The 16,004-nt window shown below is 33.7% G+C and overlaps 2 protein-coding genes across 4 annotated transcripts in view; one reads left to right on the top strand and one right to left on the bottom strand.

The window, feature by feature from the left end:
• The window catches only part of ANKRD34B (ankyrin repeat domain 34B), a 28,723-nt gene extending 18,020 nt beyond the window's left edge, over positions 1-10,703 (top strand). Inside the window, exon 3 of the transcript XR_010378884.1 lies at positions 10,648-10,703. The gene's annotated coding sequence lies outside the window, so the exon portion shown is untranslated. The remainder of the gene's footprint in view (positions 1-10,647) is intronic.
• FAM151B (family with sequence similarity 151 member B) overlaps positions 1-16,004 on the bottom strand; it is a 30,923-nt gene that overhangs the window by 6,271 nt on the left and 8,648 nt on the right. For 2 of the 3 annotated variants that reach the window (XM_010975047.3, XM_031447379.2), the window contains 3 exons: positions 14,878-15,043; positions 10,630-10,847; positions 8,232-8,367 (listed from right to left, as the gene is read on the bottom strand). In XM_010975047.3, the coding sequence (XP_010973349.1) occupies positions 8,232-8,367; positions 10,630-10,847; positions 14,878-15,043 (520 nt within the window). Of the gene's footprint in view, positions 1-8,231; positions 8,368-10,629; positions 10,848-14,877; positions 15,044-15,602; positions 15,735-16,004 lie in introns of those variants that run through there. The other variant, XM_064482016.1, reaches the window with a different exon arrangement.

Raw genomic sequence — 16,004 nt, 5'->3', positions numbered from 1 at the left:
TCTTCCTGCTTTTTTTTTTGCTTTTGTTTTTAACCACCTATATATCCATCCTAAAAGATACAGCTTAATTTTTGCCTGTTAATGAATTCTACATAATTGGAATCATTTGGTATGTACTTTTTTTGGGTCTTGCTTCTTTTGCACAATATTGTTTGAGAAATTTATCCAAGTTGAAACAGGTAGCTGTGGTTTATTTATTTTCTTTCGAAAGCAGTTTAGCAGTATGTACTAAAGTTGAAAATATGGGGGAGAAGGATATACCTCAATGGTAGAGGTCCCAGGTTTAATCCCCAGCGCTGCCATTAAAATAATAAATAAGTAAACCTAATTACCTCCCCTCCAAAAAAACAAACAAAAAGAAAAAAAAAAAGGAAATATGAATACCCCATGACCTAGAGATTCTACTTCTCAAACTTCCTCTCTGATACAACCTTTATAAATGCAGGCACATGTGTACCAGGATATGTGTGTGTACACACATTTATATGAATGTTCACAGTAGCAATTTTTGTAATAACTCAAATCATGAAATAATCCAAATGTCATTCAACAGTAAAACAAATTGTGACATGCAAATAATAGAATATAGAATTAATTATAAATTCTGGATTAGAGCCCTTTTGAGTCACAAAAATCTTGCCCAGCTTTGTGCTAACCTGTACATGTTCTTCATGGTATCTTTTCACAGAAAGAATTCCCAGATTTTAATGAATTCAAATTACTCAAACATATCCTTTATGGCTAGTGATTTTTGAGTCTTGTTTAAGAATTCTTTCCCATCCTCAATGTTATGAAGATTTCACTACTGATATATTCCATTAAAACTTAGTTGTTTACCTTTCATATTAAAAAAAAGACTCTGAAAAAGATAAAGAGAAACCCAAAATCAGGGATAGAGTCCGTGAGGCCAAAGGACCAGGGAGTTTCAAACTGAAGAGGGTGACCAGCAGTACGTAAATGTTGCAGAGGTTAAGAATTTGGCTTGAACAAAGTATGATCTTCAAATGAGAAATTTCAGGAGAGTAATTAACTACATAGTAAGTGGAAAGTGAGGAAGTTGAGGAAGCAGATAATGAAAGAAATGGGATTGTAGGATCATCCTATTTGAACATGGCAGCCTGAAGTCAGCATTGCCTCCTTTTCCTCCTAGGGTCACTCCAAAGTAACAAAAAGAACAAAAGACTGAAAATAGAAACTTTATCTTCAATGAAGTTAAGAAACAGAAACTGCAAATTACAAAACAGGTGACAAGATTTCCAACAGCAACAGAAATTAAGGGCAGATGGGCATGGAGGTGGAGAGAGTTTGCTCAGGTATGCAGATTACAGAGAAAGCCTGTAACAAGACACTTCTAGACGAGAGTCATACCCACCTAAACACTGCATATTAGGAATGGGATCCTTGAACTACAAGTGGGAGCTTTCCTGGATTAGATTTGGTCTCAAGAAGCAGTGGAAACAAAGAGTTAGAACAGGGAAGCCATAGTGGTAGGAATCAGACTGTTCTTGTGAAAACCCAAAATATTAAATTTAAGAGATAGATGAGCATTGGATCTGTAGATTTCTTTGGGTAGTAGGGCCATTTTGATAATGTTGATTCTTCCAATCCAAGAGCACAAGATATCTTTCCATTTCTTTGTATCATCTTCAATTTCCTTCCATCAAGGTTTACAGTTTTCAGACTATAGGTAACCCCCTTGGTTAAGTTTATTTCTAGGTATTTTGTTGTTTTTGATGCAATGGAAATGTATATGCCAGTTATAAAATTCTGTTTCTTAAAGTGAAAAAAAAAAAACTGAGTGAAGGGCTGCAAATGGCAAAATTTCCTTCTTTCTTATGGGTGAGTTGTATTCCATTACATATATATGCTGCATCTTCTTTATCCATTCATCTGTTGATATGCACTTAGGATGCTTCCATATCTTGGCAATTATAAATAACGTTGCTATTAATAGTGGAGTGTATGTATCTTTTTGAATTAATCCTTATTTTGTGGTTGGCTTTATTCCTTTGATAACTATGTAAGTTTAAAAAGCTAAAGCTCTAAATGTTCTTAGAAACAATGAATAGTACATATGTGTAAATTTTAAAAATATGTGCAGTATATTGTGTACATGTATTTACATGCAATGTATTGTATGTGTGCAGTCAAATTGTAAGAATTCTACCTAATAAAACTGAGCAATGAAAAAAAAAAAAAAGAGCGAGAGACGAAGAATCTTAGAGATGCCACAACTGCCTATCTCCATTGACTGGGGAAAAGTTAAAGGCTAAAGTCACATGTAAGACTCTCTGAGTCATAAGGAGCACAGTCCCAATCCGTGTCCACTATAAACTTTGGGCAAGTAGCTGGTCTCAAATAAAAACCTCTCTTTAAGCAGAGTAGTCAAAAATAATCTTGCAGAGATTTTATACACGAGAGTGTGAGAAAATATAAGGAAAAACAAATGACAAATGGAGAAATAAAAACCTCATCTTTAAAAAACTATCAGATAGCTAAAACAGTAAAACTTAAAAAAAAAAAAGCCACAAAACAGATGAAAGCCATGACCAAACATCCTTTAAATGATGCAGTTGCCTGTTTGAAGAAAGAGCACAAAGCAGAGATATGAGTTCACAGGATTTCAAGATAATAGGAAAGAGATGATGAAATATGAATTGGTAGGTCTTAGGAAAGAAGTGGAAAATTAATACTATTATAGAAATAAGGTGAATTCTGAAGGTATACAAGGGAGAAAAGACATTGTTGGAAAATACTGTAAGGGACAAAGAAGACAAATTATTAAATCAAGTAAAAAAAATGTGAACAAATAAAAAGGAAAGAAAGACTGAAGGGAAAATAATAGATATCAAAGATAGGCAAAAGAGATCTACATATTCATAACTGGAGTCCCTGAAAGAGAAAACACAGTGTTACAAATGCAACAGAACAAGTATTTTAAAATGTCATTCACAGAAATATTCCAGAAAAGAAGAGCATTTGATTCTAGCTATTGAAAAATAACACCACAGCCCTGAAAAAACTGGTATAGAATGGTCCATATTGAGACATATTCTAGTAAAATTACTAAGCCTCAAAGATAAAGAACCCTTTCTACATTCTGTGTCCCCCATTACCCCTCTCCAAAATTAAGTCATTTATAAGGGCAAAAAAATAATCTGGCTGGCTTCATATTCTTCCACATCAACACTCACATTAGAAAGCGGAAGAGCAATGCTTTCAAAATCCTCAAGGAAAGGCACTATGAGCCAAGAATTGTACAGCCAGCCAATTTATCATTCGGTAATAAGTACAAAGTTGAACATTAAGAAAGGGAGTACAGTCAACTAAAATTAGGTGAGGGGGTGGAGAAATACACCAATTTTATTATTGCTCATGGAAGTTAACAGGCACTTGTAAAGAAGTAGATTAAGAGTATTTTATAAAGTAGCAGTAATAACAGGAAAAAAAACTAAACTTTTCAAATTTTCAGAATTAAAAATACAAATCAAAGAAAACAGCTACAGTGAAATGTATTTTTAAAGCTATAAAAAATCAAGTACACTAGTTTTTGAAAATGACAAGACAAAATGTGTCTGTGTTATGAATAAACTGTAAGTAAGTTAGACTCTTCTTTTAAAAGAAAAAGGGTGTTAGGTTATATTAAAAGGAGCCAGGTATCTAAGCCTCTGATAAGGAATTTAACAACATGGAAAAACAGAAGGCCAGAAGGAATCCTAAGGGTTTGGTTGAAATTGGAAGTATCAGTATGAACTCATGGGTTGTTTAAAACACACACACACAAACACAGAGATACAGAAATGGTTATAGATGTACATGTAGGGTTATGTATGTCTGTGTAGTTGTGTGCATGACTACACATATACACAAACATATATTTCCCCGTCCACTGAGAGGGAAATGACACCCTCGAAGAAATGATTATACTAAAATCCCATCTCTTGCTTTCTAAATACCATCTGCCACTATAATCAAGCAGGGATCCTGAAAGTGACTGATTTGAGAATTGGGACAAGTACATGATGAGATTGCCAAGAATGTAAGACTTGAGATGTGTCATGAGAGAATATTGAACTAACCCATATTGAAGACATCTTTCGTAATAAAAGGCCTGTAGTCTTTAAGACTGTCACATACATGAGAGGAAGGGAAAAACTGAGGAACTAACTAGGAACTAGTTTTTGAAGTTTTGAAGGAAACTGATGAGACATGACAACTAAATGCAGTGCATTTTCTTGGAGAGTTTCCTGGACCTCAAAGAAATAAAAACCATTGCTGGAATGGTTGGTAAATCTGAATGGGGTCTGTGGACTTCCTGCATGGCAGTGTTGCCTCAAAGCTGATACCCTGATTGGGAGGCTGCGTAGCAGTAATACCCTTGGGTGGGGAAGTACACACTGGAGTACTTAAAGAGAAGAGACTTCGTGACAGGAAAAGAGAAAGAGAGGTGGAGGAGCGCAAGAGATGGGGGTAGAGACAATGGATAAATGCTGGAAAACATTAACAATTTGGGAACTTGGGTGAAGGAGATGTAGTAGTTTTTTCCAACTCTTAAGTAGGTTTAAAATTATTTTTTCTAATGACAATAAATCACCCTTAAAACAGTCATTGAAAAATAAAACTCTATAAATTTTTTTTGAAATAAAGGATAAAGCAAAGTTATTTAAGACAAACAAAAAGAAAGACAATGTGAATTTAGGTACAAAATCATTAAACAATACCAAGAAGGAGATCTTTTAATAATAAAGGTATAATTCTTCATGAAGATAATAAAAGAGACATAAATATGTACCATATAACATATCAAACATTTAATAAGCAAAAATTATGAAGGCAGAAGAGGAAGCAGACAAAAGCACTTTAATAGTTGGAGACTTTAACTCTCTTCATCTATAAGAGAGCAAGTAGCCAAAAAATTAAATATGCCAAAGATCTGCACACATGCAAAATGGCACACTTATAAGGTTATTCATTAACACATTATTCATCATATCAAAGATTAGAAACATCCTTTATGTTTATCAAGAGGAGGCTGGTTAAATAAATTATAGGACATATATAACTGTGATGCACATTTAGAAAAGAATGCACATCTTGAAAAGAAAAATGAGGAACCTTTAAAAAAAAAGCTCCAAGATGTACTGCTAAGTTAACAAAAAAAAAGAACAGATCAGAAGCAAGGTGTATAATACCTTTTGTTTTAAAAAGGAGGGGAAATAAGAATCTATACTTGCATTCACTCTTATATGCATAAAGAAACTCCTAACTGTGGTTGTATAAGCAACTAACAGCTGTGATTAGTGAGGCTGGGCAGGACTGGGTGAATAGGAGAGAGGCTTGTCACACTATAGCTCTGTTCTCTGGTTTTTAAACCTTCTAGGAGTTATTACATTAAAATATTTTAAAAAGCAAACACAAAGGCATAGAATTAAATAACATAACTTATAATGTATGTTAATGTGTCACAGAAACTATTAGTTTTACTCTAATACCCAGTCTCTTTTCTTTCATATAACAATCCCCTGGGTTCCAACTATGCACAAGACTCTACAAATTACAGCTACATGTCCCAGATTCCCCTGCAGCTAGGTACAGGCACATGACTAAGATAAAGCCAGTGAGTGTGTGCAACTTCTAAATCATGCCCTTGAAGGAGAGGGTCAGGCCCCAAGCTTCTCTTTTTTCCCTCCTTCCTACCAATTGAAACAGATGTGGTAGTAATCGATATGACCATACAGATGAGGTCAACTTCCTAAGGAAAGCAGGCATCAAGATAGAAGGATTTTGGGTTGCTGACACTGTGGAGGCATCAGATCAGCCCTGGACTATTTATGCTTTCCCCGTTATGTGACAGAGAAACAAACTGAAGTTTAAGCTATTGTTAATTTAGATTTTTGTTATAACAGCCAAACTATATTCTCACTAACATACATGAACTCATACAAATACCCATATATCAAGCCATTAATAAAACTATAATAAAGTCTACAAAGTAGAAATAATATAGACATTATCTGATTACTGTACAATAAACCTAGAAAGCTATTAACAAATCCAAAATAAAATAATTCTACCACCTTGATGCCTAAAAACTTTTCTCTTAAAACAACTTTTGAGACTAAGGAGAAAAAGCCACCATTGCAGAATATTTATAAGTTAACAGTGATGAACATCTACATACAAGAAACAATAAGATACAGCTACAGCAGTGGTCAGAGAAACAAGTATAGTTTCAAATACTTACGTTAATAAATATAAACATATTAGTAAATATAAAAATGAAAACAAATTAAGCATACAACTCAAGAAATTAGAAGAAACTTCATGAAGCAGAATTTTAGAAGATATAGGGCAGAAATTAGCAAATCATAGATCAGAGAAATAAATAATCCAAGAGCTGGTTCTCAAAAAAGAGAGAGATTAAATCATTATCTAGTTTAATCAAGAAACAATGGAAAAAACTTCAAAAAAGCAAAATGAGGAAATTATTTTGAAGACACAGAAGAAACCAAAAGGATAAGAAATTATTTTAACCATCTATGTGTAAAAAATTTAAAAACCTGAATGAGGTGAACAATTTTCTAGGAAAATACATCAAAATTGGCTACCACGTAGAAAATCAACCATTTACCATATAAGAAATAGAAAAGATTATATAAGTTAAGCTTTCCATCAGGTTTAGATGGTTTCACTATTGAGTTTGCCAAAATTTAAGTACAGGCCACTTCAGTGTTACTTTTAACACCTGAGAAAATGTAAAAAGAAAGAAGGTCCCTAGTTTTTTAATAAAATGTTCATGATAGTAATACCTAAAACTGAGAAAGAAAAACTACAGACAAATCTCACTTTTGAATGCAGAAACCCCAACTAAAATATTAGCAATAAAATTCAGCAGCACATTAAATGCACAATAAATTCTGATCAAGCGGGGTTTATTCTGGGAAATGTGTGGATGATTCAATATATAAAATACTAAAATAACTTATTTTATTAATAGGTAAAGGGAGAAAAATAAGGTTATTTTCATAGCAACTGCAAAGTCATCAGTAAAAACTCAATACGCACAGGAATGTGGATTCTTCTTTAATGTTTGAGTATATACTTCCCTTACTCTCTACAGAACAGTGAATTACCAAACTGGGTCTTTTTCTGGATGATTTGTGAAAATTCTTTACCTGTTAGAATCTTTATATCTTTCTGACATATGTATCAAGAATAGCTTTACCAGAATCTTTCCATTTGTATGTTAAGTGTATCAAACTTTCCTTTTATAGATAGCTTCTAGGTTTTGTGCCTTACTAAGATAAGAAAGAAGGGTCTTCTCTACTCTGAAACTGACTAAAAAATCATCACTTGTGTTTTCTTTATGCATTTAATGTTTGGTGTTCATGTCTTTAATTTATTTGTAATTATTCTGGAGGAAGGATTAAGGAAAGATGTTAACTTTGTTTCTCCTGTAATGTTGGCCTGTTGTCCCAACACAAACTACTGAACTTTAGTTTCAATGGCTTGAATTACCAGCTTTTTCCTGTATTAAGTCCATGATAGAGTTGGGTTTATTTCTGGACTTTCCCTGATGTTCTATTGACTAGTCTATTAAAGAGATAGTATCAAAGCTGTTTCAATATCTGCAGCTTTTTTTTTAAATAATAATTTTTACTGAAGCAACATTTTCTAGTTTTTATTTATTTTTTATGAGGGGGAGGTAGCTAGGTTTCTTCATTGATTTCCGCTTGGAGGAGGTACTGGGGATTGAACCCCTAACCTCTTGGGTGCTGAGCATACACTCTACCACTTGAGCTATACCCTTCCCTCAGTAGCTTTTTAATATATAATATTTAATAGGTGATCCAACCAATTTTTATTACATATTAAAATAATAAAATTTTTATATGGGAAAGACTCCTGGAATTATGATTGAATTCGAAGGGACACTATTTTATCTTGTAACTTTTTGTCAATTTTTAACATAATGAAAAAAAAAAGGCCAATATTTACTGGGAACCTATTATGTGCAGCAACTTTTGTGAGGAAAGAGGTTAAAGACACGATGTTGAGGTTCATCAAGGAGCTTCATTCCAGTGAGGGAGTCTGACAGCTTATAGAATCAGTGTTCATTCTCTCCATCTGTTTCTCTCACACACAGTCTTTACATAACCAGTTTTCATTTTCTTTCTGTCTCTCTCTCTCACACACACACACACACACACTATTGTTAAACTTATACCTACCTGTTTGATTGCTTTAGCAGCCAAAGTAACTGAAAACACGACTGCCTGACTAATGCTGCTCTGACAGGAAATGTTACAGGCTGATTTAGTTCATTACATATATATTCCATCTCTTTCACCATTGCCCAACTGTAACCTTAAATGAAAAGAAAGAAATTTAACTTCTAAAATCAGAATCCTAAGTCAATTAAATTAAAAAAAAAACTAAATTACATATGAATAGGTAAATTCATACTAATTCAAAAAACTTCCATTTGGATTCAGAGTGAATTAAAATACCACTTAATGCAAGAAAATATTTTGAGTAGAAAGTGCAGAAAAAAATTAAATCTAAACTTGGGGGGAGGGTATAGCTCAAGTGGTAGAGTGCATGCTTGACATGCACAAGGTCCCAGGTTCAATTCCCAGTACCTTTTACAAATAGAAATAAATGAATAAACCAAGTTACCACTCCCTCATAAAAAGCAAAACAATCAAAAATTAAATCTAAAATCATGTCACAAGTGACCTAGAGTAAATTAAACAAAAAATTAAAACATTAGAAAATAATTTATTCTCTTAAGTACAAAAAAAACAAATTTTGAAACTATATTTACTTTAAAGATTCTTAGGTGCCACATCATTAATATTCTCTATAAACTTAGATTTTTCCATTTGTGTTAAGTTTTCTAAAAGAAAGATTGTTGCTAGGTATTTACTAACTGTTTAAGTAATAATTAACCTCAATTTTTTTTCTGGGGGGGGAGGGCTAGTCCAAAATAACTTACACATTTTTATCTAAAATAGAAATAGCATTAAAACTGACTTCTACATATGTGTTTCTGTGTTTTAAATCATGTTTAGATATTATGGAAAATACTTTTACCTGTTTTAAACAGTTTCAGGAAAAAATTTTATTTTAATAATAGCCTCTAAACTCTATCAAAAGCAGGTTATTAAAAATGTATTGGCCAGTAAAGGAACAATTTACAGAAAGCCTACGTGAATATGTTAAACAGCTAAATTCCTTGTAAAGAAGGGGAATATCTGCATTCCATTAAAATCTGGAAATTTTTATTTTTTTAATTAGAAAAAGGTGTTGCTAACAGAAGCTATACTTACACTACTATGAACTCTCTTTTCTAAAATTTGTAGCATAAGAAGTAAGAGAGGATAAAACACCTGGTAGTAATGACCAGGGGCCAGTGGGGGAAAAGCAGCTTGGAAAGATTCAGCTCCAACATGGCTTAAAGATCAGATATGGTTTAACTCAATCTCAACTGGCCTGAGATTAAAGCCAGAGTTAAGAATAAACTTTGAGTAAAAGGAGTTTAGTATCAGTATGGAGGCTGTTAAATTGTTTCCAGTTTACCTACTTTAACACTTTGAATTATATGCTATATTCTTTAATGAAATCAATATAAATTAAAATGATTAGAAAATTAAGATAGAATGCATTTAAAGCATGTTATTTTTCTCTCAGTCATATCAATTTTTGGTCTGGGGGATTAAAACCTAAATGTCCTACTCACTAGATAGCAGTTACTCTAATCTCTAATCTCATGTTAGACTTAAAAACTTTACATCTAAAAACAATAATAGCAAATGAGTAAAAAATGAATTTCCTGAACACAAGATAAAGGCTAACATCTCTATAGACTCTAAATACCTTCTTGGTTTGTTATTTTTACCACATGTTCAGGTGTCCCAGAGCTTATGGGCTGTTTACTGGAAAATCACTACCTAGGGATGTATGAAGAAATAGAAAGATGAATTCAAATAGTGTTACACATTTCAGTCAGGAAAAAGAAGCTGAATTTCAGGTCCATCTGTAAGAATACATGAATGGAAAGAAGAAATTCAGCCTCAAGGAGAGTCTCAAGGCCTCCCATCGCCAAAAAGAGCATGAGGGCACCAAGGTATCAGCAGCCTACATTTGGAGCCCCTTTTAATATTTTGGGGACAGAACTTGTGCTATTCAACCACACACCCTCTACTTCTGGCCTCACATTACATGAAAAGCTTTTATTCACCAATTCTTTATCTGTCATTTGACAAAGGGAGTTTGTGCCAAAGTAAGAGGGGGAAAAGAAAAAAAGAGTACAGAATGTTTTACAAGTTTAAAGAGACAAACTCAGGATTTGTTTAAAGTATGTAAAGAAGCAGCTTTGGTTATTCTAGACCTTGCAAATAAATATTTCCCATGGAAGCTTTGGTGACAGAACATCACCAGTGAATGAGCGTCTATCTGACATAGCAGAAGGAAGAGTCATACATACATCTTTAGGACCAGACCTTTCTCTCCACTAGGCTCATAAATTTTGTAGAATGTGTATTTGGTTTTGTAGTAAAGGTATTATTTTTATATTTGAGTATATTTTAACTTGACCAACAAGAAATACAATTTTTAAACTATTACCTTCATTGACTTTTTCAGGATGCCAACCTGTTGTCCAACCCAGGGAAAATGTCACATCTGGAAAGAAGGATGTCACAGTGTCTATAAAAGGTTTTGCATCCACTACTCTGCTATTACCATTTGGACCAGGAAGAATATCTGCATTAATCCACACAGGACGCTTCAGATGCCTCTTCACATTTTCCAAGAGCATCATGGATGGTTCTACAGCTGCTAGACTAAAAACAGTTTGTTGTCAATGAGATATATTCCTAAAGTAAAAGTAAAAAGAATTTCTTTTAGACTAGTAGCTTTAATGTTCTCAAATTCATAATAAAAGTATAATACAGTAATGCATGAGTTAAATAAAATCAAAGATCACATAGTACCAGAGGGGAAAATTAACATCTTAAAATGTTGATTTATACTTATTATTCATGAAAGTACTTTAAAGGTTCTATAAATGTATGAATAATGTCACTACTTGAGGATAGATAAAGATTTCAAAGCTCTGTGTTAGAATCACTCAGTAGAAAAACAATTTAAGAAAAGACAGGATTATTCACTCATCAGAGAATGTATAAACAAGATTTAAAAGTTAAATATACTCATATCCTGCAAATTCATATTTATGAAAATAGCCAAAGTGGCTTGTGACCTTGGAGAGAAGAGCCTCTTTTCCTTCATGTATTCTTGGGTGAGTCTGAATGCACAAACACATTTCTAAAAGTGACAGCAAAGTATAAAATTATAATATTTCCTTAAAGCTTTTATAAACTTCTTTTTTTTTTTTCCTTTATTGTAAACACCTTTCCTGGAAACTAGAGACAACTATATTTTGGTTACTTTTAAATTAAAAAGCAGCTTCACTCTTTTTACTTCCCTATATCTTTTCTGACACCTACAGATTTTTAAACACTATGGTTTTACTCAGTCTATATAATTTTTACTTTTTAAAAATATATACATAAACTTTACTGGAAAAGTATACTACTTATAATTCTGAATCTTTTCTGAACCTTTAAGGCCTATGTTCATTTTTTTAAAAAAAAAATTAGCTTTGAGTGAATCCCGTGACTGGAGGCTAAGAATCTGGGAGGTGGATGTTGGAAGGGAGAACCTCGGCACCCTCCCCCTATTTCCATTCCTCCTCTTAATGGACTGGGATCCTTCTGCCTGTGCTTCCACCACTCTTTACCTCACTCCTTTTGGGCTCCTACCATAACAGCAGAAACTGATCACCTCATTATTTATAGAGTCACATTAGAGAGCAAGGACACTGTTCATTAAAACCAGAGGAAACCAGCCTCCAGCCTCTCTTTCACTCTGCTTCTTAAGAAACCAGAATCCTTTCTGGAAATGAATAGGTCTTTTCGTTTCTTTCTTCTCACTTTTATGCCCCTGAAATGGAGGCCCTAGATATTAGCGGGTTAATAAACTCAAACCTTATAGACTCTAATTTAGATGTTGTCATTTTTCTGTCTCAAAGGCTTTCTGCCTTGAACAGCATCAATGCCATGTTAAAAACCACAATTCTGAGATCTGGTCGACTGCATCTCCTCCAAAATTCCCCCACTTCTAGTAACAAACAACTTGTACCTATAATACTCCAAAGCTTGCTTGTCTGCAAGTCCCACAGCAGCACAAGTCCCTGTGGGGTTCTGCTCTTCGTGGGTGGAGTAGGAGGAAACCTTGAACCAATCTACACATGTCTGCAGCTGACCTCTTCATTTCCAGAAGGGACTCTGATTTCTTAAGAAATCTGGAGTCTGTGGCAGTTGGGTTAAACATGAATTTCCAGTTTATATTCAGGAGGAAGCTTCTCAGTCTTTCTCAATTTAGTAAGCTGACAGAGAGCTGTTTTCAATGGTTTGCCATCTGACAATATCCAGTCTAATAGTGTATTCTCCCCCAAATTGAAATTCCACCAGCATATATTAAGTACTGTAAAGCACTGCACAGTTAAACATAAGGCACTAAGACAAAGAACATAATAAAATAAGAATTTAATATAGATATTCTGTTTTTTATATACATATTTTAATTTTCACTAATATATAGTAGTGCCACTTTCTCTTACCAGAAATTCAAATAAAAAGCAAAATCTACATGAAGAAAAACATAAAATCTTACTAAGGAAAAAACAACATTTTGTTGTAGTTTTAATTTTCTGGAACTTGATGAAATAATTGTAAAATTCCTCTAGAAGAGCAAATGTAAAAAAAAAAAAAAAAAAAAAAAGACTGAGGATGAACTTTGCCTACCCGCAAAATATAACCTTTACTACAAAGAATAACATAGTATATTCCTAGCCTGGAAGACTCAATATTGTAAATATTGCAAAATGATACTTCCCTCCCAATTAATCTATAAATTCCATGTAATTCTAATTAAAAATACCAGTGGCAAACATTTTCAATTCTTACATATATTAGTATTATAAAGTATTATAATTAGTATCATAAAGGATTGACAAAAGGTTTGCCAAGATGATCTTCTGACGAAAGAGGTCCTGATTAGTACACTACGTAAAATTTCTTTTTGGTAGTACTTATTTAGGAAATTCTAGCAAAGAAAGAATATAAACTTAGTTTTTATAGAATTGGGCTTTTTTTTTTTCCTAAAAAGTTACTTGTAATTCAAACTTTTGAGTATCACATCTATTTTCCTATTAACTTCATTTCGGAATTGGGGATAAAATAAAAATCATACTTAAAATTACAATAAGCCATTTACAATTACATTCTAAGGTAAAATTCCAGATAAAATTTTAAAATCACCATATATTACTAAGTTATTACTTGTATACAAACAAAACAACTTAGAGGCACAGAACAGGAACTATTAAAATTTGACTATAGGGTCACTCAGCTACCCTTACAGAGGTAGTACAGAGTTCTGGTTCAGCTCTCCTACAGATTATGTGACCACAAGCAGGCTACTTACCCTTCTCTGCCTGTTTCCTTATTTGGAAAAATTAGTATAATAGGATTACCTACCTATTAGGATTGTTATGAGGATTAAATGAATTAACACATTCAGTGCTCTTAGAACAGTGTCTGATGTGCAATAAGTGTTTATATAACTGTTAGTTAAATTCGTTCCCCTTCAAATATGACCAAAAACCTGCAAAATCTGTTTTTAGTGGCTCAGCCTTTTAGTGGCAGCTGCTAGCAGTTAGGAATGAATGAGCTGATCTGACTGGTGAGGAGCCAAAGAATGTATTATGGAGAACAATTCAATGGGCGATAGTAAAGATTTGAAAAACTGAACACATGAAAAAGCAAGGAGATCTAAAATGTTTCGCACCAGCATTAACAATCAAGTGGTTTATTCATGGTACAGAGAACACTGGACTGGCTGCAGGAAACCTAGAATCTGGTCCTAGCTCAGCTCCCAAGGGTAGCTGTTGTCACTTAACCTCCTTAGGACTAAGTTTCTTTGTCAATAAAATGGAGTGGGACCAATCACCATTCTAACAGCTTTCATTCACCAACGGTACAAAGAGGGTTACTGGTATATTTAGCCTCACAACAAATGATTAGAGTCATCTTAAAAACACTATGAATTAAGATTTCCAAATCCTTATTAATTTCTTGAGATAATTCAATTTTAAAATACTGTTCAAAGATAAGGTAGATTTACCACACCTCCTAGATTTTCACAGCAGCTGCCTTCATGGGCCTTATGGTGAGCTTTTGTGGTGTCACAATATATTCCTGGCTTTACCTGTAATTTTTATGCTGCCAGAATACCACAAAAGTAAAATTTCCCATGACAGCCAAGGAAAGGAAATGACACTTAACCTTGCTCTCTTCATTATCAATGTTTCCAAAATATTATTTGAAAGGAGCTCTTCAGTTATTGAAGAATTCTAGATAATTCCCCTTACACAAATATAATAACACAACTCAAGTAGGAAATGCATTAACTACCCCAATTACTGCCAACTCTCTCTCAGACTACCTTTTAACAAAAATAGTATTTTAAATTTACTGTTCTATTATTACAGTGATGAATTTTATTATTATGATAAATCTCTTTCTAAAACTAACTTAATTTTAGCCTCAAAGGATTTCCAAGAAACAATTTTAGCAAACAATCAGTAGGTCTTAGGTCCATTCCTGAAATATATTAGTTTGTGATACCATTTCCAGTTTAGATAAAGTATAAAGTTGGTTAGTCAGGCACAGATATATGAAACTACTGATCTTTTTCCCCATTGTTATTCTGTAACAACTGGGAGACTGAGTATGTTTGTACAAATACCTCTTGAAATCCAGCTTGATGCCTTTATTGCTTTTTATAACTTCAGCCAGCCATTCCTGTAAAGTATTATCGCTGTTTGTTTCAGGAGGATGGGCCATGATTGGCTGGCCATGTTCTGATCCATCACTTGGAAGAATGACATCAGCCTCTATCATATGAGCAGTACCTGTCCAAAAAGAAGAACTTATGTTAATGCTAATAAAATATTTGTACTGCAGAAGTTAGCAGGTCCAGTACCCTTTTAAAGAAGATAAAAAGGAAAGAAAATAACATTTACTGAGTAATGGCTAAGTGCCAGGTACTATACCAGACCTTATATGTCGTCCTTATTTGTTACGGATAAGCAGACAGGTGGTGAGGAGTTAAATACCTGTGCCTAAGTCACACGCTTAAGCTGTTGTCATAATATTTAACTTCTTCCCAACACACAGCAAAGTGAGTATACAAATGGAGGCTTAATAAATATTTGTTGAAGTTTCTGAGAATAAAAATAGTACTTTTATCTTCTCATTCCTCAAATTAGAAACTACAGATGTTTATTGTTTACGTTTGAAATTCTTTGTTACAGACTCAGTTCTTTGACCCAAGGCTTAGCTCATATTTAAAAACACACATTCCTGGAATGGATAACAAGTTTCACCAGTCACTTAGTGCTAAATGCTTAGCAGGCTGTGGTTGACTAACTACAAAGATGGCTGAGAACAATTTCTCCCATATGTACATACCTCTCTTCTCATTTTTTCTCCTCCTCTTGAGCCTAGACTGATTTTGTGACTTGTTTTGATCAACATAAAGTAGTGGAAGTAAAACTGTCATTTCTAGGCCAGTTTGTAAAAGGCATGGCAGCTTCTGCTTTTATCCTCTTGAAAGCCAGCTACAATGTAAAGAAGTTGAGGCAAGACTACTGAAGACTCAGAAACCATATGGAAGAACGCTAAATCTTCCTACCTGACAGACAGCAGTAAGGACATGACATGTGAGTGAGGACATTTTAGAATTTCCAGGCCCAGCTGAGCTCCCAGTGAAATGCTGCAACATGAGTGTCCCCAGCCTAAACCACATGGAACAGAGAAACCACTAGGTAACTCATAAAATCATGAAAAATAATAAATCACTGTTAAACTAAG

This window comes from Camelus dromedarius, chromosome 3 (assembly GCF_036321535.1).
Source record: "Camelus dromedarius isolate mCamDro1 chromosome 3, mCamDro1.pat, whole genome shotgun sequence".
NCBI lineage: Eukaryota > Metazoa > Chordata > Mammalia > Artiodactyla > Camelidae > Camelus > Camelus dromedarius.
Note: the sequence above shows the minus strand (reverse complement) of the source record. Positions and strands in the feature narration are given on the sequence as shown.